Source organism: Lissotriton helveticus, chromosome 10, assembly GCF_964261635.1.
Source record: "Lissotriton helveticus chromosome 10, aLisHel1.1, whole genome shotgun sequence".
Classification (NCBI taxonomy): Eukaryota; Metazoa; Chordata; class Amphibia; order Caudata; family Salamandridae; genus Lissotriton; species Lissotriton helveticus.
Window position 1 is genome coordinate 488,079,202 of NC_136071.1, and position 23,392 is coordinate 488,102,593.

The following is a 23,392-nucleotide window of genomic DNA, read 5'->3' on the forward strand; positions in this document are numbered from 1 at the left end:
GTGTAGTTGTCAATATACACAACAATTCTTTTGCATCCCTACTTAAATATTTTCAAAGGTCTGAGAACTCGCCCCACAAAGGTAATCAAATTCACAATACATGGTTTAATAAGGAATGCAAAAGAGCTAAAAAAATACCCTCATATCTGCCATTAAGAGTAAAAAATCTAGGTTTGATCAGAGATGCAAGGGAAATTTACTAAAGTATACAAGTAGTTGTGAAGAGATAGCAGGAAGTGGAATGATCTACTCACTGTGGCAAAACTAAAGGATTGCAATATGTTTTGGCACATAATGGTCAAAGGGAACCGCAGTAATTCAAGTAATATAGATTGTCATATCCAGCCTTATAAATAGATCAAAAACACTGTTGCCCTGTATATATACACATACACTGATAATGGTAATAGTGGGGAAGATATACTCGCAACATACTCTCTGTTGATGAATGCAGAACCACTAAAGATAGCACTTACAGATACCTTGCACGCAATAAATGGCATTACCTCAGGCAAGGCACCGATCGGATGCCCAGGGATATCTTCCTAGATGAACCAGAATTCTGGGCCCCTTAATCCTCTTAAAACATATAGCGGCTCTAGTACTAGAAAGGGTGAAGGATTTCGACCTGGGAGTAAAACTGACAACTAATATGCCCTGGTACATGTAAATCAATAAGAGTACGCTAAAACTACAACATAACATTTGATGCATCCATACATGGAGTGTCCAAACCTACCTCTACTAGGTTTGTTTCCCCTGCCTTAGAAATATATATTGCTAAAGCTTTAGGTGGTGCAGACTATGCCACGGAAGTGTGGGGTCACTCCCAGAAGAATAATCTTGCAACAGTGTATGACCGCTCAGTTTGTGGTGAAAAGTTACAAATAAAAAATTTTAAAAATAATTTTTGTGGGGCTTGTAATGAGGAAGAGGAATCAGTGGCCCATCTACTGTTTTTCTGTAAGGCCTATGTAGCTCCAAGGAGGAAGTGATTTGTCACTCTATGTTTTGCTTACGATAGTCAGATCTGATACCACCGTAGGAACACTACATAGTTTGGTTAAATATTTACACTTTGTCTGGTGCATGAGGAAGAAATGTATTAAAAAGATTGCTACACAGGCACTATACAAATGCAATTGCATTGCTTTTACTGAATCATTTTATCTTCGTAGTAACACTATTTGTAACATTGGTCTGACGGGGCCCAAATAGCGAACTGAGAATATGGAACCTAGCATTGTATGCTAGGTTTCATCCTCGACTCAACACTCTCCATGACCAAGCAAGTCAACGCCATCTCATCCTCCTGCTTCAACACCCTCCGCATGCTCTGCAAGATCTACAGGTGGATCTCCACCGAAACAAGAACAACGGTCACCCAGGCCCTTGTCAGCAGCAGGTTAGACTACTGAAACACACTCTACGCAGGAGCCTCGGCCAAACTCCTGAAACGACTACAACACATACAGAACGCCTCTGCACGCTTGATCCTCGACATCCCCCGCCGCAGCCACATCACACCCCACCTGAGAGACCTGCACTGACTTCCTGTCAACAAGAGGATCACCTTCAAGCTCCTCACCCACGCACACAAAGCACTCCACAACACCGGACCAGCATACCTCAACAGACAACTCTCCTTCTACACCCCGAACCACCAGCTCCGCCAACCTCGCCCTCGCCACCGTCCCCCGCATCCGAAGAGCGACCACCGGCAGATCATTCTCCCACCTCGCCGCCAAAATCTGGAACACCCTCACCATCCTCCTACGGCAGACCCAGGAACTACTTACCTTCAGGAGGCTACTCAAGACCTGGCTATTCGAGCAGTAGCAGCACCCCTCCCCCCAGCGTCTTGAGACCCTCACGGGTGAGTAGTGCGCTTTACCAAATGTTTTGATCGTTTGATTGATTGGTTGTAAATAATCGTCAATTGCAGTATAATTGTATGCATTTTTTTAATCTGTATCTTTTGTGGTTTTAATTAACCCGAATAAAGATTTCCTGATGATGACTATGATGATTAGATCAATGCATAATTGCAAATATTGGCCTGAAATACTATAACTAGTCTTTTAATGGGCAATACAATTTTACAAAGAATATTCTTGCCTCATCACTAGATGTAAAACTACAGGTAGTTGTCTCCATTTCCACATCGCCTGTGTAAATTCTCAAAATGCATTATATTTACCTTTCCACAGGTTAACTTCAGAAATTGGCACAATCTTTATCCTCTCGTTAGATAGGATATCCTTATGCGGTTTTGTACCTTCAGAAAAAAAGAAAAAAAACTTTATTTAAAAAAATATATATGTTCAGAAATAATGGCTCAATGTCAAAGTGAATATATCATTCACTTCTCCAGAAACTCTGTTTGCTTTGACTGAACCCAAATCAAAAACAAAAAAGAGCTTGCTTATCATTTGCTGCTATGGCTACATGTAAATTAGAGCCGGAACTTACCATAACACAGGAAATTAACACCTCCTTTAAATTATAACCCCACCTCTTTTGGACACAATCGTCTTTGGCAATGCAATAACAACCATAAGGTTAACAGTACCTTCTTACCCTGCACTTTAGAAGTAGAGGGTATCTGTCAGAATGAGAGAGTTCAGAGTTCTAATATTGATTTGTGATGACGCTCTCATAACAGAACGATCTGAACATGACAGAAAATAAATGTATTTTAATGCTGGACCCCAGGATAGTTCAAACCTAACAACAACCCTGTAGAAAACATAGTCCTCTGTCCCAATTACATTTCTGAGTGAGGGAAAACGCCCTTTGGAAATAGCCAAAAAGATGGATAGGGACACAGAAGCATTAGAGGGTGTCACGCTGGGAGGTTTGTCAAGAGGAGAAACTTTGACCTGCCGATCAAGTCCTCCACAGAGGATTGGTTGAGCACGTTAGACCTTATCCTGAAGAGAGGGATAGAAGGATGAAAGAGACAAGGAAGATAGGTTTAAATGAGAACTACCCAGGTCGCACAGGGCTGACAGTAAAAAGAAATCCTAAGACCTGTCCTTTCTTTTCTACAGACAATTTTACAGGCTCCTTGACATTGATGCTGCCCCTGAAAAATACAATAAGACGCCTACTTGTCTAGCAGCAACATATTCTTAATTATACAGTGCTTCCATTGATTGCCCTGAAATTGACAGAATTGAAGTCATTACATTTCTGGTGCCCTCTTTTTAGTTTCCAGGGGAAACAAAAAATTGAGATCGAGTAGCAAATATACCTGTTGGCCATGTTCTATGTAATACATTTCTTCAGGTGGTTACTGTCCTTTTTAGGTCGAGGACCGTAGGCTGCGCTTGCGCAGTCTCGGTCCGAAATTTAATGTTTCTTAGTATGGGGGCTTGAACCCGCCCCTCTTCTCCATTGGCTGGCTTCCTAAACGGAGGCCAGCCATTGGAGGAGAGGGGCATCACTCCGTTCAAGCCCTGTCTTTTTCCGATTCGGGGCGTTTTTTTTCCCTTCTTTCTTGTTTTCTTTCTCTCCTCTTACCATTGGCTGGAATTTTACCTTCCAGCCAATGGGAAGAGGAGAGAAAGAAAACCACGCCCCCGAATCAGAAAATTACGCTGCTTTCTCCGAGGCATTTCTGCCTCGCCTCGGAGAAAGATGGTGGTGTCATGGCGTTGTGCAGGTAAGTTTTTTGCCGTCTGTTCTCTTGTTGTGTGTCTGTTCCCTCGTGCTTTCCGCCCCCCTCGTTGTGCGTCTGTTCCCTCGTGCCACCCCTCGTTGCTTGTGCTTGCTCTCCTGCCCCTGCCCCATCGTTGCTTGTTGTGCCTCTGTGCCCTGCTTGTGATTCGGTTTTCGTGCCTCTGTGCCCTGCCCTGCGTGTGATCCGGTTTTTGTGCCTCTGTGCCCCCCTGCCCACTAGTTGCTTGTGATTGCTGCCCCCTCGTTGCTTGTGCTTACTCTCCTGCCCCTTGTTGCTTGTTGTGCCTCTGTGCCCTGCTTGTGATCCGGTTTTTGTGCCTCTGTGCCCCCCTGCCCCCTCGTTGCTTGTGCTTGCTCTCCTGCCCCTGCCCCCTCGTTGCTTGTTGTGCCTCTGTGCCCTGCTTGTGATCCGTTTTTTGTGCCTCTGTGCCGCCCTGCTTGTGATCCGGTTTTTGTGCCTCTGTGCCCCGCTGCCCCCTCGTTGCTTGTGCTTGCTGCCAATTTGTTGCTTGTGATTGCTCTCCTGCCCCTGCCCCCTCGTTGCTTGTTGTGCCTCTGTCCCCTGCCCTGCTTGTGATCCGGTTGTTGTGCCTCTGTGCCCCCTGCCCCCTCGTTGCTTGTGCTTGCTGCCCCCTCATTGCTTGCTTGCGCTTGCAATCCTGCCCCTGCCCCCTCGTTGCTTGTTGTTTCTCTGTGCCCTGCTTGTGATCCGGTTTTTGTGCCTCTGTGCCCTGCTTGTGATCCGGTTTTTGTGCCTCTGTGCCCCCCTGCCCCCTCGTTGCTTGTGCTTGCTGCCCCCTCGTTGCTTGTGCTTGCTCTCCTGCCCCTGCCCCCTCGTTGCTCCTCTGTGCTCTGCTTGTGATCCGGTTTTCGTGCCTCTTTGCCCTGCCCTGCTTGTGATCCGGTTTTTGTGCCTCTGTGCCCCCCTGCCCCCTCGTTGCTTGTGCTTGTCCTCGGGGACCTCAACTTCCACCTGGAGAACAACAACGACCGCAACACCACCACCCTGCTGGGCAACCTCGCCAACCTCGGACTCAAGCAACTGGTGACCACCCCCACCCACTACGCCGGACACACACTCGACCCAGTCTTCTCATCCAGCAAGGACATCGCCTTCAGCCACGCCACCGGACTCCACTGGACGGACCACAGCTGCGTCCACTTCAGCTTCAGAAGGACCACGATCCACCATCACCAGCATCAGGCTGCACGCAGAAGCTGGAACAAGATCACTGCCGACCAGCTCGCTACTTCCCTGAGCAAGAACCCTCCCACCAGCACAATGAACCCCAGCCAAGCGGCCAACAACCTCGCCCCTCTGAAGACCCCGCCGAGCAGACCCGGCAGCAAGAAAGTCCCATGGTTCAACTACGAACTCAAGAGCTCCAAGAAGAACTGCAGAGCACTCGAGAAAACCTGGCGCAGAGACCCTACACCGGACAACATGACTGCCCTCAAGCTCGCCACCCGAAAACACCACCAACTGATCCACGCCACCAAGAAAACTGCATTCAAGGAACGACTGGACAACAACGCACACAATAGCAAGGAGCTCTATAACATCGTTAAAGAGCTCTCCAACCCCAACGCCGGAAACAACGACATCACCCCTTCGCAAGACCTCTGCAACTCCCTCGCCTCCTACTTCCACAACAAGATCGCGGACATACACAACAGCTTCTGCACTCAACCGACGCACGCCACGATCGAACCACCGCCCCCCACCACCACCCTCCACGCCTGGACCCCAGTCAGCACCGAAGAGACCGTCCGCACGATGAACTCCATCCACTCCGGATCTCCGACCGACCCCTGCCCTCGCCACGTCTTCAACAAGGCCGACGCTGTCATCGCACCCCACCTACGGGACATCATCAACACCTCCTTCAACACCGCCACCTTCCCGGAGAGCTGGAAGCACGCCGAACTCAGCGCTCTACTAAAGAAACCATCAGCCGACCCCACCGATCTCAAGAATTACCGCCCCATCTCGCTGCTCCCGTTTCCTGCAAAAGTCATCGAGAAGACCGTCAACAAGCAGCTGGCCGCCTTCCTCGAGACAAACGGATCCCTCGACCCCTCGCAGTCTGGCTTCCGGGCCAACCACAGCACCGAGACCGCCCTGATCGCAGTGACCGATGACATCCGAGCCCTGCTCGACAACGGAGAAACAGCGGCCCTCATCCTCCTAGACCTCTCCGCGGCCTTTGACACTGTCTGCCACCGCACCCTAGTGCAGCGCCTCAGCAACGTCGGAATCCAGGAGAAGGCATTGGAGTGGATCATCTCCTTCCTCGCCGGAAGGACACAGAGAGTCCGCCTCCCCCGTTCAGATCAGAAGCCACCGAAGTCATCTGCGGCGTCCCTCAAGGCTCCTCGCTCAGCCCAACCCTCTTCAACGTCTACATGAGCCCCCTCGCAGCCATCGCACGCCAGCACAACCTCAACATCATCTCCTACGCCGACGACACCCAGCTGATCCTCTCCCTCACCAACGACCCCGCCACCGCCAGAGCCAACCTTCACGAAGGGATGAAAAAAGAGGTAGCCGAATGGATGAAGAACAGCCGCCTGAAACTGAACTCGGACAAGACGGAAGTCCTCATCCTGGGATCTTCACCCTCCGCCTGGGACGACTCCTGGTGGCCCTCCGCCCTAGGCAACGCACCCAAACCAACAGACCACGCACGCAACCTGGGCTTCATCCTGGACTCCTCCCTCTCCATGACCGGACAAGTCAACGCCGTCTCCTCGTCGTGCTTCAACATCCTGCGCATGCTACGCAAGATCTTCCGGTGGATCCCCACCGAGACAAGGAAGACGGTCACCCAGGCCCTCGTCACCAGCCGTCTGGACTACGGCAACGCCCTCTACGCCGGAACCACCGCCAAACTCCAGAAGAGACTCCAGCGGATCCAGAACGCCTCAGCATGACTCATCCTGGACATCCCCCGTCGCAACCACATTGTAAGGATTGCAGGCTGGTTCCACAGGAGCGTCAGGAATCTGAAGAGTAGTCCGCAGCCTTCCCCTGCGGTCTTCCGACTCTATCAAGCACTAGAGTACGAGAGACACGCCAGGGGAAAACAGGGAAACAAAACAAGGAAAGATGGGGGAAGACAATGATGGTTGATGGCAATCTCCAGTAGTGAATACGGGGTACTTCAATGAAGGTAACAGGAAAACAGGTAGGCTGCAATGACAAGAGGAAGCAAAACACTCTAGCTCTACTCCAATAACTGGAATATTTATTTTACATATACACAAACATATCACGTACCCCAGGTTCTTAATATGTCGCTGATTTAGCAGATGAAGGTGGAAATAAGGTACAGCATCTGGAGCTATGATAAGGATGACACAATTAGTGAATGAGCACTATAGGCTAGATGTTGTATGTTTTGATAGTGGTCTAATCAACCCCTTCTTACTTCAACTATCTTGGAACAGCCTTTGAAGACACTTTCAATACTGTCTGGCACACAAAGAACCTTCCACCCACTTCTTCTGCAGATGTCTTTATGATGTTTACCACCATCTATGAGAACCAAAACGAAATCTATATAATCCATCCACATGTATCAATAATAATGCAAAAAAGATTGGTAGCGCATGAGCGCTCTTACCGTGATTCCCTGTAGTGAGGAATAGATGCACCCACCCTGATCCACGCAAGAGTGCCACCAAAATACCAAGGACGGGGGTTCCAGGATAAGTTAAGGTTATAGTGGAATATCCTGGAAACAGGGACCGTGAAGGTAATGTGAGAACAGAATGGGGACAGGAGAAAGTAGGGAGAAACCTAACTGACTAACTACGTAAATAAGAAATGGGGAATACACCAACACCGGACAGCGGAGCACAAACCCGGCCGTCAGGTGTAGTATAAAAATACTGGGAAGCAAAAGGGAAGACTAGTCCCACCGGATGGCGGAGCTAAGCCCGGCCGCCGGGTGGAACCAATAATCAGCGGAAAACGAAGAAGTTCACAATGGAGCCGTGAACAAGTTCTCCACACAGCAGTGAACGAAGCTGTGCCCGGCCGGATGGCGGAGCAAAGCCCGGCCGCCGGGCGAGGCACAAGGAAAGGGGGAGAGGAAACTAGGCGCTTACAAAGTACGCCTGTGGCAGCGAAGCGCTGCTAAGCAAAAGCGTAAGCGAGGCCCACAATAGTTGGTGCAGGGGACGCATACGCTAATCCAGCGGACAACAGCAAAGTACAAACAGGAACTACGAAGTCAGGAAACAGGAATAGGACGGAACCGGAAACAAGGGAAGCTTGACGCAGGAACGTGAAGCGTCGTTCCCTGTTTCCTGGTTCATTAAATACCAGGCTTCTTAAAGGGACAGCGTAGGGGAATCCCTAAACATGACACACATCTCCAGACACCTGAAAGACCTGCACTGGCTTCCGGTCAACAAGAGAATCACCTTCCGCCTCCTCACCCACGCACACAAAACCCTACACAACGAAGGCCCAGGATACCTCAACAACCGCCTCAACTTCTACGCTCCCAAAAGCCAGCTCCGATCGAACGGCCACGCCCTCGCCACCGTCCCCCCGCATCCGAAGAGCCACCACAGGGGAAAGGTCCTTCTCCTACCTCGCCGCCAAGACCTGGAACTCCCTCCCGACCCACCTCCGCCTGACCCAGGACCACCTCGCCTTCAGGAAGCAGCTCAAGACCTGGCTGTTCGAGCAGCAGCGGACCCCCCCCCCCAGCGCCCTGAGACCCCCCGGTTGAGTAGTGCGCTATATAAATGCTCTGATTGATTGATTGATTGATCTTGCTGCCCCCTCGTTGCTTGTGCTTGCTCTCCTGCCCCTGCCCCCTCGTTGCTTGTTGTGCCTCTGTGCCCTGCTTGTGATCCGTTTTTTGTGCCTCTGTGCCCTGCTTGCACCCATGCTCCTGTCCTCGCCCGGGACCCACGCTGTAATGGCGGCTGCGTGTGCGCTCCACCTGAAACGCCGCCTGTAGTGATGGTGCCCGCCCTATTCTAGCGGAGCCGATACAGAAAAGGGGGTGGTGATGAACAGTGTCTGAATTAAGCAGACCACTCTTACCCAGTCCAAAGATCAGGGCTTGATCCATCACCGTTATTTATCTCACTGCCCCATCCCAGCTCAGAACCTGGCTATATGCAAATTAGTCTGTCCCTGGCCCAGTGCATCATGGGAACAGGGCAGACCAAACTACCAAGCCAATTCTTTACTGGAAAGGAAACAAGCTTCCGGGGACCGGTTTCTGGCATTGCAGCCGTCTTCGGCCCGGCTTGCTTGAATCCGGATGGTGCAGTGAGCAAGGGACTCATGTCTGAGCATACCCTGCCACTCATATAGTGGCCAAAGCGATTCATGAAAGGGGGTGGTGAGGGACAGAGTATTTGAATTAAACAGAACACTCGTACCCAGTCAAAAGATCAGGGCTTGATCCATCACCGTTTTTTAGCTCACTGCACCATCCCAGCTCAGAACCTGGCTATATGCAAATTAGTCTGTCCCTGGCCCAGTGGATCATGGGAACAGGGCAGACCAAACTACCAAGCCAATTCTCAGATGTGAGTCCCTTGCTCACTGCACCATCAGGATTCAAGCAAGCCGGGCCGCAGACGGCTGTAATGCCAGAAACCGGTCCCCGGAAGCATGTTTCCTTTCCAGTAAAGAATTGGCTTGGTAGTTTGGTCGCCCTGTTCCCATGATGCACTGGGCCAGGGACAGACTAATTTGCATATAGCCAGGTTCTGAGCTGGGATGGTGCAGTGAGCTAAAAAACGGTGATGGATCAAGCCCTGATCTTTTGACTGGGTACGAGTGTTCTGTTTAATTCAGATACTCTGTCCATCACCACCCCCACTTTTTGAATACTTTACTCACCGGCAATACAGCTAGACTGGTGCACATGGCTATCACCCTGCAGAGAGAGAGGAGTCATGCAGGCGCTTCTCACTCTGAGTATACACACAGTAGGGGAGCTGTTCGATGGCGGGGTGGCCAAGAGCTGGGAGGATATTGGATTTCTATTCCATATAACAAGGCACGTACTGAGGGAGCTACTGGGGGACGAATACCTAGAACCACCGGAACTTCTTGCTTTAACACTCATTATACAGGCGAAATCTCCAAAGCGCATAGTTGCGACCATTTATAACTCTTTCATGGCATACAGAGCAAACCAGTACACTAAGGCGCGCCTGGCGTGGCAGCAGGATTTGAGCATGGATATAACTGACACTATGTGGACCTATTGCTGAAGCAGTACAAAGCGGATCACGCTTAACGTCAGACACCGACTGATACACTTTAAATACCTAAACAGAGTATACTATATGCCGGAGAGGCGGCACAGGTATGGCTGGAGGGAAAACGCGCAATGTGATCGCTGCTCTGCACCATTGGCTGACTTCCTCCATCTGGCCTGGACATGCCCCGGCATAGCGGCCTTTTGGGTATTGGTCTTCAAGGAAATAGGGCAGATCACAAAGTTGGTTCTTGACCCGGACCCCTCACTTGCCCTATTAGGCTACTCTAGGTTAATCCCTAAAGGTGTACGCAGGTTGGTTGATATGGGAATGCTGACAGCAAAACGTAGGGTAGGTATGAACTGGTCGCGAGGCCCTCTACCTACGATCACCCAATGGAAGAACGACATGACCTTCTGCAGTACGCAGACGGAGCTTTTTAGTGAGCTACTCCCACCACGCAATAGGCCCAAAAACTTCGGGGAGTTATACAATACTTACCAGCACACCTCCACTAGTAGTAGGAGTGATTCTCCCGCACACATAAACAGTTAGTATGCCCAGGGCGCCAGGGCACCCTTGTTCACTCTGCGGGCTTGACGGTTCTCCACTCTCGGTTAGAACTCATTCCAATATGCTGAACCACCAGTGTGCCATTTGTAACAGAGGAATGTAAATGAGAATGCTATGCTTTTCCCCTTTTTTGTATTGCGTTTACTGGTTATAGGTATTGTCGACAAATTACACCACTTGTCCCAAGTAAATATGTATGCACTGTGTAATGATACATTGCAATGCTGAGTCTCGCAGTTGTATGTTCGAAGAAAATCAATAAAATACATTTTATTTAATTAATGGCGCTGACATGAAGGGAGCAGTGAGATGATCTGTCTGATAGAAAAGATGCAATCTGTTTCACTTATGCGCCCTGCACTCTGATGTTGACAAGTCCAAGAAGAAGCTTGGGATGGTAAACAGTATCAAAGGCAAGGGAGAGGTCAAGTAACAGGCATGCCAGTATTCCAGGTTTAATCCACTGTTGTTTTAAAACCATCCATGTGGAAATCACTGTTGCTTCTGTACCACAGCCATACTAGAATCTGTTTCAGTAATCTTAAAGCAGTTTTTTTTTTTTAATGTAGGTATATGTTTTGAGGCAGATCGTTCGACTGTTCTATCTTTTTGACTAAAATGGTCTGCTATTGGCCAGCGATTAAAAGGATATTGTGGCTCACAGCCTGTTTGGTTTAGGGGGTGTTTTATACAAGGCATTTAGAGTTCCTTTGGAAATATATATATATATATATATATATATATATATATATATATATATCTTCATTGATTCATTGAGTTGTTGACTATTCTGACTGGATTGGATGCAGACCTAGTCATTGACATGCGCCTGTAGTCACCTCTGCTGCCCACAGGCATTTACAACACTGATGAAGGATTGATGAAGCCTTGATTAAATTAAAGGTGAGTGACTGTAGATGTTTTTTGTTTTGTTATCTGGTAAACTGTATTGTGCTTCTGGAATTGTGGTTGAGCAGGGGCAAGAGATGCTAGACGAGTGAAACGAGTACAGGAGTCGTAATACAAATTTGCCCTCCAAACAGCAAGGGCCAGTGATGAGGAGGCCTTCAGCTGTGCTGCCAAAGAATCAGGATGTTCTAAGGTACTACCACTTCAGGAATTGCTGGTAGACCCCTTTTCCTCTGAAATCTGTAACATTCTGCATCAATGTGCAACCTAGATTCTAGTACTAACACCCAAGTCGATTGTGTGCGTTTGTGGCTAGAATAGTACACACAGTATGGGCATGAGTGAGCCAGGGTAATGGAAGCCTTAAGGACCAGTTTTGTTAAAAAAAAGTCTTAGGGGGGTTCATATGACAATTGACTTGCCTCTTGGTTCACTACTACCCAGGGCCACTGGAATTATGTGGCTGTGGAGGACCAAATTATGCAGAAGTGTTGACTAAATTATGTGTCACGAAAAGGCAAATTATGCAGCATAATGTGGCACATTTCAAGATAGTTTAACCTCATTCTTTTGTCATTTTCACACACGGGAACACTGTCTCTTAAATATTTCAACCTATTGATTCCAATTTAACATGTAAATGCAGCATTAAGCAACTGAAATATGACCATTCAACTTTTCTGAATGACCTTCCAGAGCACAGAAACATGTATTGTCATGTTTTTGGTAAATTTTGATCCATATGAGCTACAAACCGCCTGCTACTATGCACAAGATGTAGGGGAGATTGTTTTCACATTCATTGGAAGAGTATTGCGGTCATTCCTGCAAATGGATCGAGGTGGCACGTCTCCTTTAAACTTCACTTAAGCAGCCCCTGCTGAGTGGAGCTGCTGATCAGTTTTACTGGGATAATATCATTTGGTAGGTGTTCGGGTGGGAATCTCATATTTGTTGTTCAGGGCGAAAGAGATCTTTTAGGTGAACCCAGCCTTTTGCCATTATCCTGATACTGTTCAGCCTGGCTGGTGAAAAGCCAGTTGCAGAAAATTCACACCTCTTTGGGCCTCTGTTATGGGTACTTCAGGCTGGATACTACCCTGTTATGAAGATCGTCACACTACACAAAGGCTCTGCCTGGAGAATAGCCTGGAGAGCGCACTTGACAGAAGAAATGCCACAAACCCGTCTTGAGATTACAAACCGAATGGGAGCTACTTAAATCTTTGTTGCTCCAGTTCAAAGGGCCATATGTATCATACCAAATTGCGATCGCAATTTGTCTCAGTGGGATGTATGAAAGCAAAACTGCCTTGCAAAATAAGGAATCGCAAAATTTGCGATTCCTTATTTTGCGATTGCATTTAACCCCTTCAGCGCTCATGACAAGGTCAGCTCGTCAGGGGCGTTACCTGCGCTACGCGTATGACGAGCTGACCTGGTCACGTAACGCGGGATTTCAAAATCGCAGCGCGCAGCGGGAAAACGCTAGCGCGCATGCGGTTAAGGAATCGCAAATTGCCATTCCTTAAATGCAATGTAAGAGGCCCAGAAAAAGTGCAATTTGGCCTTAAGGAATCGCAAATTAACCCCAACTTCAAGTTGGTGGTAATTCGCGATTTCTTTGAAAAATGCACTTTTTTGCATTTTTCAAAGTGTCATGTGGCGGACATACATGCCCTTAGGGCATGTATGTGTGCCACATGTGCACACATGTACATTTCAGGGGTGCAACATGGTGTCCTTTTGACACCCTGGCACACTAGAAATTGCATTCTCAATTTGCGATTCTCTAATTGAACATCGCAAATTGAGTATGTCTTCCCATTCATTCCTATGGGCCTTTAGGCCCATAGGAATGAATGGGGAGGTATTCCTTAATTGCGAATTGCAATTTGCGATTCGCAATTAAGGAATATGTAGGATTCGCAAAATTATTTGCAAATCCTACATACATAGCATTTTGCGATTCTCAAATAGCCATTCGCAAAAAAATCGATATCTGAGAATCGCAAAACCAAAGTTTCATTCATATGGCCCAAAGTTCTTTCACCAAGTAAGGGGGTATTCTGCAGCATACTTTAATGGCTGCTGGACAACAACTAGAACTGGTGTCTGTATGACAGCCAGGTTTCCAGAAGAGAGGGTACATCAATTGGAGTCTTTACTTGCAGGAAGAGTTATACCCCTGACCTGAAGTGCCTGGAAGCCAGCCTGCCTGCTGAGAAAGTGAAAGAGCATGTCAAGCCACAGGAGGTGTTACTTTCCCTGCAGTAGTAAAGAAGGGTCCCAGTGGAAATCAGTACATTTTGATTAAATTTATTACAGAGCAGTAAAAATAGAAATAGATACCAAACAATGTCACTTAATCACAGTGAATGAACCATATTATTTGGTAAATGAAAGTGCTCCAGAAAGGAAAGGGGGTGGGATAGCGTGATGCTGTGAGGGAAGAGGAAAGTGAGGAAATAAAGTTGGTGACAACTTTTGTATTGCGAAATTAATTCAAATTACAATACAGATTACATGGCTTCAGATCTCTGAGCCGAAGAACAAGGGATCGTAACATATCCCGAAAAAGTCAGTTTCTGTTGACACAGGAGTATTCAAATTAATGCGGGAGTGTCAACTGAACAAAGGATGAAGGTAGCCGTCGACGTTTCGACCCCACGCTACATGTGTAGGCGTAACTAGTGCCTTACATCGGGGTCTTCATCAGGACAGGGTAAACACCAGGGGAGCACTGCGGCGCGTCTGCAGTCTGCAACCGCGGGAAGGCTACGATGCAGAGCTCCGTGCAAAATTCACTAAAAAGATGCGGCTGACTTGATGCGATCCGCTGGGACGCGCCGCCATTGTCCGTTAACTACATAGGACTTTCCCTACTATCACGGGCTTTTAAGATATCACGTGTGGAATCGATGCGAACAAAGCTATGCGACTTGCTCGACTCGAGCAGATATTGTAGTGCTCCCCTGGTGTTTACCCTGTCCTGATGAAGACCCCGATGTAAGGCACTAGTTACGCCTACACATGTAGCGTGGGGTCGAAACGTCGACGGCTACCTTCATCCTTTGTTCAGTTGACACTCCCGCATTAATTTGAATATTCCTGTGTCAACAGAAACTGACTTTTTCGGGATATGTTACGATCCCTTGTTCTTCGGCTCAGAGATCTGAAGCCATGTAATCTGTATTGTAATTTGAATTAATTTCGCAATACAAAAGTTGTCACCAACTTTATTTCCTCACTTTCCTCTTCCCTCACAGCATCACGCTATCCCACCCCCTTTCCTTTCTGGAGCACTTTCATTTACCAAATAATATGGTTCATTCACTGTGATTAAGTGACATTGTTTGGTATCTATTTCTATTTTTACTGCTCTGTAATAAATTTAATCAAAATGTACTGATTTCCACTGGGACCCTTCTTTACTACACCGTATAGCACCCAGGTCCCATGCGGATTGATTGGGTAAAAACCCCGCCCCCTTAATATAAAACTTTCCCTGCAGTGCCACAAATTTCTAGACTACTGTGGAGGGTCTACCAGGAGAACGAAGACTACAGAAAGCGATCTGCAAGTCCAAAGAAGGTGGGAGCAGTCTCTCTAGAAGTAGAGTTCCAAGAGGGAATCACGGGCAGACAGCCGGCCTTGCAATAGGAACAATCAAGGTTGACCTCACTGCTTAAATCAAGAGTCATGCCCATGGTGAATGTAGCCACCAAAACCCAGAGCTGTTCCTGGGGCTGACGTTGTCACAGAAGTAAAAAACTAGGTCTATGGTGGACAGCCCGTCATAGCCAAGACTTGTGCACACGACAGTCACCACGGTACTATTTACAATATGCATACAATGGCTGCTAGCGTGCTCAGGGATGTGGAATTCCTATAGTTTGACGCCCAGGACATATTGTTTGAGGTCAAGGGCAACAAGTTTTCATGTGAATTTTGTCCTTGGGACAAGTAGGCCCAACCCTCTACAGAACAAACCCTTTGGCTGCCAGTTTGCAGTACCACATTATGGATCAGGGAAGGGCACTGTATGTAGTTAAGGTAATATTTTTGCCCATATGTTATTGCTGCTCAAACTTGTATTTGTGGTTCATTGATTGAAAGCCTTTATTATTAGGGTGAGCACTCTAAGTAAATGTAAGCTCTGACTGCATTACTGACAGTGGTTCCAGTATAACAATGTGTACACACATTTTCAAAGTTTAGTAATATGAAGATATATATATATATATAATGCTCCCAGAATGCTCTCTAATTTGATGCAAATATTTGCAGAAGCTTGAAAGCAAGATTTATGATCCTTTGCTTTCAAAATAAAATGTTGATAGAATAATGAAAGCAGGAAAAAAACATTTCTCCAAAGCACTGTACAATTTCAGGTACAATTCCTTTGCAGCATCATTTAGTTACATGTGTTGATGCATGCTAGTATTTCCCAAAAATATTCATAATTAAAAAAATCTGTGTAACCAGTTTCAATAAAATTATGGGAAACAAAAATAAACAAGCATTGGCAAAGCCAGTAGGTCTGAAATTGGTGGTCAACTGTTTAGTTTTGTCAATGTGGGACACTTTTTGGCATGGTTTTTATAAAACATTATTGCTGTGGGAAGTGCTGGGCATTCACCACTATAACAAACATTGGCAAAAGCAAAAATAGTTTTTGGTCTCAAAAAACACACACTGCCACAGTAGTTACTGGCACTGAACAAAACTACTTTGTGTGCAAACATGCTCCTTGTGAAAGAGCAGAATGGAGAGAGAAAATAAATATTAATAAACGCAAAAGGTCATGGTCAACATTAGACCAAATTAGGAACCCAATTATTAAAGAAAGTTTCAAAAGTGTACCCATGGTACATGTCCGTGCATTAAGTGCAGCTATACGGCTTTTGTGAATTCCCAAGAATTTACGGAAGTGGGACAAGAAATAGTACTCCTAGAAAATATTTGTGAACTATATGTTAGCATGAGCGAAGATGCATGTGTAGATTAGCTCATGTGAAAAATTGAGTGTTTGCAAGTTCACTTTACTTCCAAACACTTTTTTCCTAATACTGGAAGAAGGTGTACGTCTGCCCTTGTCAGGAGTAAATTTCCAACATACCTCAGTATAGGAAAATATTAGAGAAGAGATGTTGAAAGCCCTTAAAACATACAAGTTAGTAGGTTTGCACAGACTCCAAAGGGCATTCTAACCCTGGAACTATTGCTTACCACTACGTTCAGCCCCAGTGTGTAGATCTGCGAAAATGTGGCAACATAAGGGGATTACAAGTATTCAAGCAATAATATGGTTTGAGCCTTGGCATAATCAGAGAGGCTATATCAGAGCTCCTATATAATGAGATTGCTGCCATAGTTTGTCACAGCGCTACATGGCACCAAAGGTACAAGTGGATTTTGTTACAAGACAAGTAGATTTATGAAGCAACCTGCCCCATGGACAAGTAGATATGCTATTAAATTCCACACCCCTGATGCTGTTGTGACACACAAGTAAGTGGTAGCCCATCTGCTGCCCACTGACCCAGAAGCAGGCCTGATGCCTGCCATGAGCCCTCACTGACGTCCATTACCTGCGTTTACTGAAGGACTCATGACTGTCCCATCCTGCTGCAACCTACCCAGACTGAGGGCCACTCTTGCAACCTTGCCGTCTCATCTTGGAAGCAGGCGAGATCAGAGACACAAGATGCTGATACGCATAGAGACCTGCATTGTGGTGAGGTTGTATCTAGGCAACTGTACTGAACTGAGCACACCCATAATCCAACTGGGGAACCTGCACTTGAGCCTTGATTAATGTTGCACAAAACGAACCTGAAGGGGACCTGCTTAGACTCACAAGAGGAGTGAGTAATGTGAAAGAGAGAAGCGAAAGACAGTATCCCAAAATACAGTAGCTAATGTGGCAGTGCAAATTAGTGTACCTGCAGCAGTATACTGTTTTATTATTGTCTAGTAAAGTTTCCCCTCCACATGTTTACAGCATTTGAGTGGGCAGAACTTGTGTGGTGCTGCCGAGAAAGAGCGTAGTGCTTCTCGCACATTAGTTGACTCCTGAGTGGTGTTCACTCACCTAACATGGCTTTCCCAATAAAACACAATAACGTGGCAGTGTGCAAGAAGACCCATTCAAAATGATGTGATAATATAGGCTAACAATATTACTCTGAGAACCAACAGACTAACTGGTAGAAGTATTGGTGACTAGAGCTTCCCAACAATAGATTTCCCTCATCTAAAATGGTTGTTGTGTCTAGCTCGATGACACAGAGGCATCTGAGCCAGTTAGCTTTTTCTTCCATATTTGCATTAGTGAGATACAAAACAAAAACATTTGTCCGTCCAACCTTCCTTGCACTCCAGAAGCGTTGCTCACTGCAGCCTTTTTTCCCCCCAAATATTTGTATTTTGTTTTTCAAAACATACGAGCATGGCAGTAAGACAACCAGACAGTAAGTGTTCAGATAGTATGAAGAGTCCCGGTAGGGTACAACAGTGATATACACCTTTTCAGTAAAGAAAAATAAGTAAAGTGGCATGGCACTATATTATCACTGAGACAAATCAATGGTAGAGTCATCAGCGCCAGCAAGTCCATAGTAGTCCTCCACTGCCCCATATTTTTTTTAGGAATTTACATGGGCAGCCCCGACTCTTGTATGTCACTTTTTCGCAGCCATAAATAAGTCCATACCTTTCCTCCATTCTGTGGGATTCAGTGTTATGGGAGACCCCCTCTTTCTGGCTAAATCTCAATAAGCAACCACTAATCCCAGATTGCACAACAATAGTTTCATACGCGGTAGGTCAACATCATTAGGTATACCCAATAGCATGTATTTGGGGTCATCAGGACATCGGAATTCTAGGCTCAAAATCTACTCTGCCCGTATTTCCCCCAATATCTCTGTAGGCTGTGGCATAACCACAAGGTATGGATGAAGTCTCCACAGTCCCTCCCACACCGAAGACATTCGGGTGAAGGTGTTCTGCCCATCTTATAGAGGTGGCCCTGTAATAATATATCCTATGAAGGTTTTTTAGTTGTATGAGGCGTAGCCGGGACCTTTTCGCAATTTCTATTGGGAACATTAGTGCCACCTCCCAATCAATGTCTCAAGTGTGCCCATCTCTGTTTCCCATGTTTGTTAGCTTCAATTTCCGGAAGACATCCAGAATGTTGTTATTGTTTTATAAGTGTAAGATAACGCTTTTTCAGATAGTTCACCTTTTAGGAGTCTGCCTTCTGAGGGGCATAGTCTGGGAGGTTTTGGGGAATATTCTCTGCTTTCCGGGCATGTGGCAACTGTATTTATATTGTTGGTGATCTTGTAGTTGAAAATCGCACTGTAGGGAGGTAAAGGGCATGAGGGCAGCACTATCCCAGAAAGCAAAACCCTCGAGTTTGGTGATTTCTTTTAGGGCCTTGCCCAACCATAGTTGTGTTTCCAGTGTAATTTTACATTTCCATCCAATAAGGAATTTGCCTTGTCTCATGCATCCAAAGTAAGTTTATTAGCTGGCAGGAGGTTGGATTTCCCTATTCCGCCACAAAGGAAGTGATCGAATGAACGCATCTGGAACTGGGTCTGTTCCAAGGCATAAGTGTGATGGTTACTGTCTATATATTATTGTGCTACATGGCCACATTTGTATTGTCCATGAAATCTTTTCATCCTTTCTCCCACTCTGGCAGCAATAGTCCAGAACAAGAGTGGGGACAGCAGGCGATTGGTAGAAAATAAAACTAAGTCTCCCTGTTTGCCGTTTTTACTGATTTTTACAGATAAATGCAGACAGAAAAACATTTATTTTCCTGTCTGTATTTATTTTTAAATGTGGATAAAAACGGAAGCTGGGTTGTTTTTGAGTGATTCTAGATGCTGTCAATCATGGCTGCCAGGCCAATAGCAGCACAAATAGAAAGGTAAAAGGGTTAAAAAACAAAGACATTTTAATAAAGAGACTTAAACAGCAATAGATAGGGACAACCTTGATACTAACATTTGCATGTTTTCTTATAAGTGCACATTTTATCATCTGAGTGTGTTTATATCACTGAAACGTATCAGGCATTCAGACATGAGTGCATATTTTTGATTAAATAGACAGAGGGAGAGAATTTGTCAATGCAACATTAAGTGAGTTTGCACGAACCCCCAAATCTTCCATGTTTTGCCTGACCCAGAATGTCTGATACCTGGAACATGGGCATGATCAGCATGAGCACGACACTCCATCTGTACACGAAGTGCTTTAAATGGGAAACAATAAGTGCAGGTACTCAAACTGAGCAAGGGGTGTGGCTAGTGGGCGGGACATGATACAATGGTACCGCTGCGATCAGTTGAATATTAATTTTGCACTTGCATTAACCTTGTTAGTAGTCTCAAATTTCCTTATATGTGCAGATTCCCTCTGCACAAGTGACATAAACACATAAAGAGTAATTAATAGCTGGTCTGCTGCTATAACGCACTAAAATATGCATGCAGCCGCTTGCACTTAAAGTGATTTAGAAATATGCTGTGTGGTCTAAAATGATCTCTAGATATTCACAATATGTTAAGGGGTCTGTAATGCAAGTGGCCATGGTCCTTCCACCTATCTTTCACACATGAAAGGAAATTGAGGAGGGAAACTCCAGCACAGCAGCTTCAACATGTGCACTCTCAGACTACTGCTTTAACATTTTTCTCTTTTTAACCAGGTAACACCAAACAGTATCTATGCAGTCCTTGGAACCACCTCTACTTCAGCATCATAGTTTTCAAGAGATCCTCATTTAAAGGGCTCATCCTCAATTTTCTCTTATATGCAATAGGCATATTCATGCAGCCCATTCTATTTATATGGATGGGCCAGTTCAGACCATATGAAAGAATCCGAAGAACGACTTTGACAAAGTAGAAACCGTGCCCATTGGTCACCACTGTAGGTGATGTCAGGCCTGCAGTGTTGTAGGAAAGCATTATATGATCTAAACACTGTGGGGTATTGGGCATTGGCAGTTTTGTATGTTAATTTGGGTCAGTACTGTATAATGGACAAACACTGTGTAATATTGGGTCTGCAATGGGGAAGGAGAGGCAGTGATGGGTGTACCCTGTGTTAATTCGTGGTTTTTAGGCACTATGGAAACCAGTCAATAAACATTTTTTTGAGTCTGAAAGGAGGATGTCAAACATCTGAACTATCCCTCTTTATGAGCCATGAATCCGCCAGTCCAGAGGTGCCACAGTAGAGCATGAAGGCAAATGTGTAGCCATCTTCTTACACTGTTGTTAGTTGGGATCAGACGGCGAGTAGGAAAATATTCTAGGGTAGATTCTTTGAAATCCCTGCCTCCACACTATAGAATACATACTATCGGTCACCCTCTGCTTTAAGCCACCAACCTTCTAGGAACTACTAGGGTCCTGGTTCAAGCTATCCTATGTAGCACACGGAAATATGTTTGAGACCTCAAATAACTAAGACTGACTGAGTCATGGCGTCTTCAGGCACATAAGGAATCTCAGCACAGAACCCACAAAAATGCTATATTTTAGTTTCAGGTTAGTGATTGAACAGGGGTGTGTTGTCCACAGTGAATGGGAAGCCTAAGAAAATAACTAACTGGGTACAATGGACGGATTCTGCAAGACTCTCTGCTTGCTGGACATGTTTCGGAAAAATATACCTAATTGGTCCATTGCTCGTATTAGAGATCTGTACAATAACAATATAAAGCACAGAACTACTGAACCCCTTTCACGCATTTCATGCCGCCATGGCACATGCACAAAAGCACAAGCTGGTGTGAATGTGATTGACAGAGCAGAGTCTGAATGGACACTGCTCTGTCAATTCAGCATGAAAGTGAAATTCTCAACAGCCCCCCACGTTAAAGACATAATACAAATGAGCAGATGTTGAACAGGGACTCAGCACAGGGCTACAGCTTGGTGTCAGAGTATACTGGGGACAGGCTCCACGCTGACAGCCCCACAGGAAGTAGAAAGAAACGTTATATATCGGACAGGAACACCGGTACTCTCCGTGGCGGTAGAGAAGTGTCGGTACTTGAATGGATAAAAATAAGAAGTGCCGTTACTGACTACCGGTCTCAATTAAAGCACTGTTACATGTCACTTTAAAGAACAGCCTTAGCTTACCCCGGAAGCCAAGGAGATTGACAGCATAGCCCCAGCGTGCTAGACTAAGTGCGTGGTACGTCATACGTGGGCTACGGCCCAGGTCACCGAGCACTAGCACGCATACTCGCCGAAGGCCCTTCCGTGGAGCGGCTATGCACGAGAACCCCAGCGTGGACAGTGCCGTGAAGGCCAGCAGCAGCGGAAAGCGCAGCCATGCCCAGCTGCTACCCCAGCTCAGTGAAGCGAGAAGAACGCAGCTCAGCGCTGTCACTTGCAGCAGCAACGGCAGTCTCCAACCAGCCATCCTATCTACGGAAGAGATTCAAGCCTGCGCGGTATCCGCGGAGAGTAAAAACAGTAGAAAGACTATGATCACGCGAGCAGCAATAGTAATACCCTTTCGTTTTTAAAAATAATACAATATACCATTAATAAAAATGCTAACTTTTCAATCAGACGAACGGCAACAATATATGGGCCCGCTTTTACCGTGCGACACCAAGAAAAATAATATAGACTGCAGTCGTACAAAAATGCAAATTATGTCATTATTTGATAGCAAATCCTATTCCGTTGACAAAGGTATTTGAATTATAGTCTCTGTAGTGCATACAATTACAAACAAGAAAATGCAAAGCCAATAGGTCTCATCTTTTGGCTACCACTGTAAACCTATTGATTTGTAAATGTTTTTTGTTGATACTAGCTGTCGTGTTCTGTGTTTGTGCGTTTGAGGCACGTAATCTGTTGGGTGTAGTTGATAAAGTTTGTGCCACAGTGCGGTCAGTTAACAGATGAATGCTGAAGAATCTGATTCCCCAGTTCCAAAGTCAGCCGCTCTGGCCATTACGCCACAACAACGTAAGTACATGGCTAAATAAGGAGAGTGGAGCACAGTTGGAAACTCATTCACAGCAACAAACCACACAGATCCTCTTTGGTGACAGGCAGGACACTTAATTGTGCATGGAATAATTTAAATCGGAAAAAAACGCTAACAGTGGTGTAATATGTTATGTTTCTTTGCGTTGTACCTTTAAGTTGTAGATTCTTTCTGTTAGAACTGTTGTATGTCATTTAGAACTCTTGCTATGATTAGATCTCTACTGGCCAGCTTTCAGTCCACATCTTCCTTTGTGGGCTCCTATTTATCATATATATCTATCTAATACATTATAAGATAAAAACGTACGTTTATGTTATGTTTCTTTGCGTTGTACCTTTAAGTTGTAGATTCTTTCTGTTGGAACTGTTGTATGTCATTTAGAACTCTTGCTATGATTAGATCTCTACTGGCCAGCTTTCAGTCCACATCTTCCTTTGTGGGCTCCTTTTTAGGTTTCGACTGCAAAAAGCTGCACAAGCAGCTTTTGCGCAGGAGAAATCTAATGAGAACTGTAGTGTGGGTTTGGGTCGGCCCTCGTCATTCATTGGCTGGCTCCATAAATGGAGCATAGCCATTGGACGAGGGGCCTGTCCGTCAATGCCGGACCAGATTCGGGGGCGTTCCCGAGATTCTTTGGCTTTTGCCGACGTCAGCCGAAAGCCGGGAACGCCCCCGAATCTGGTCCGGCATTGCCGGCACCCGCCTTCCTGCTCGGGCCGGGGAGTTTCGTGAAAAACACCCAGAGCGCTTCATAGCGCTTTTCTGCCCTAGCGAGTGCTCACCTCGCTTTTTTGTAATTAAATTGTCCCCTGGCAGGCGCCCAGGGACCTTGCCGCTATTGTTTATTTTCACCTCGAGCGAGCCCACCCCTCGGTGAATTCACTCCCCGCCTGCAGTAGCTGAGACGGGCCGCCGCGCTGCCCGCGACGACCCGGAA

General features: G+C 46.1%; 1 protein-coding gene across 2 annotated transcripts in view; it reads right to left on the reverse strand.

Moving 5' to 3' along the window:
- Positions 1-21,919, reverse strand: part of ALG1 (ALG1 chitobiosyldiphosphodolichol beta-mannosyltransferase) — a 233,498-nt gene extending 211,579 nt beyond the window's left edge. The window contains exons 1-2 of one of the 2 annotated variants that reach the window (XM_078662966.1): positions 21,588-21,919; positions 2,201-2,278 (exon numbers count right to left, since the gene is read on the reverse strand). In XM_078662966.1, the coding sequence (XP_078519092.1) occupies positions 2,201-2,278; positions 21,588-21,873 (364 nt within the window). In that variant the 5' untranslated portion in view covers positions 21,874-21,919. Of the gene's footprint in view, positions 1-2,200; positions 2,279-21,587 lie in introns of those variants that run through there. The other variant, XM_078662967.1, reaches the window with a different exon arrangement.
- Between the last annotated feature and the right edge of the window lie 1,473 nt (positions 21,920-23,392).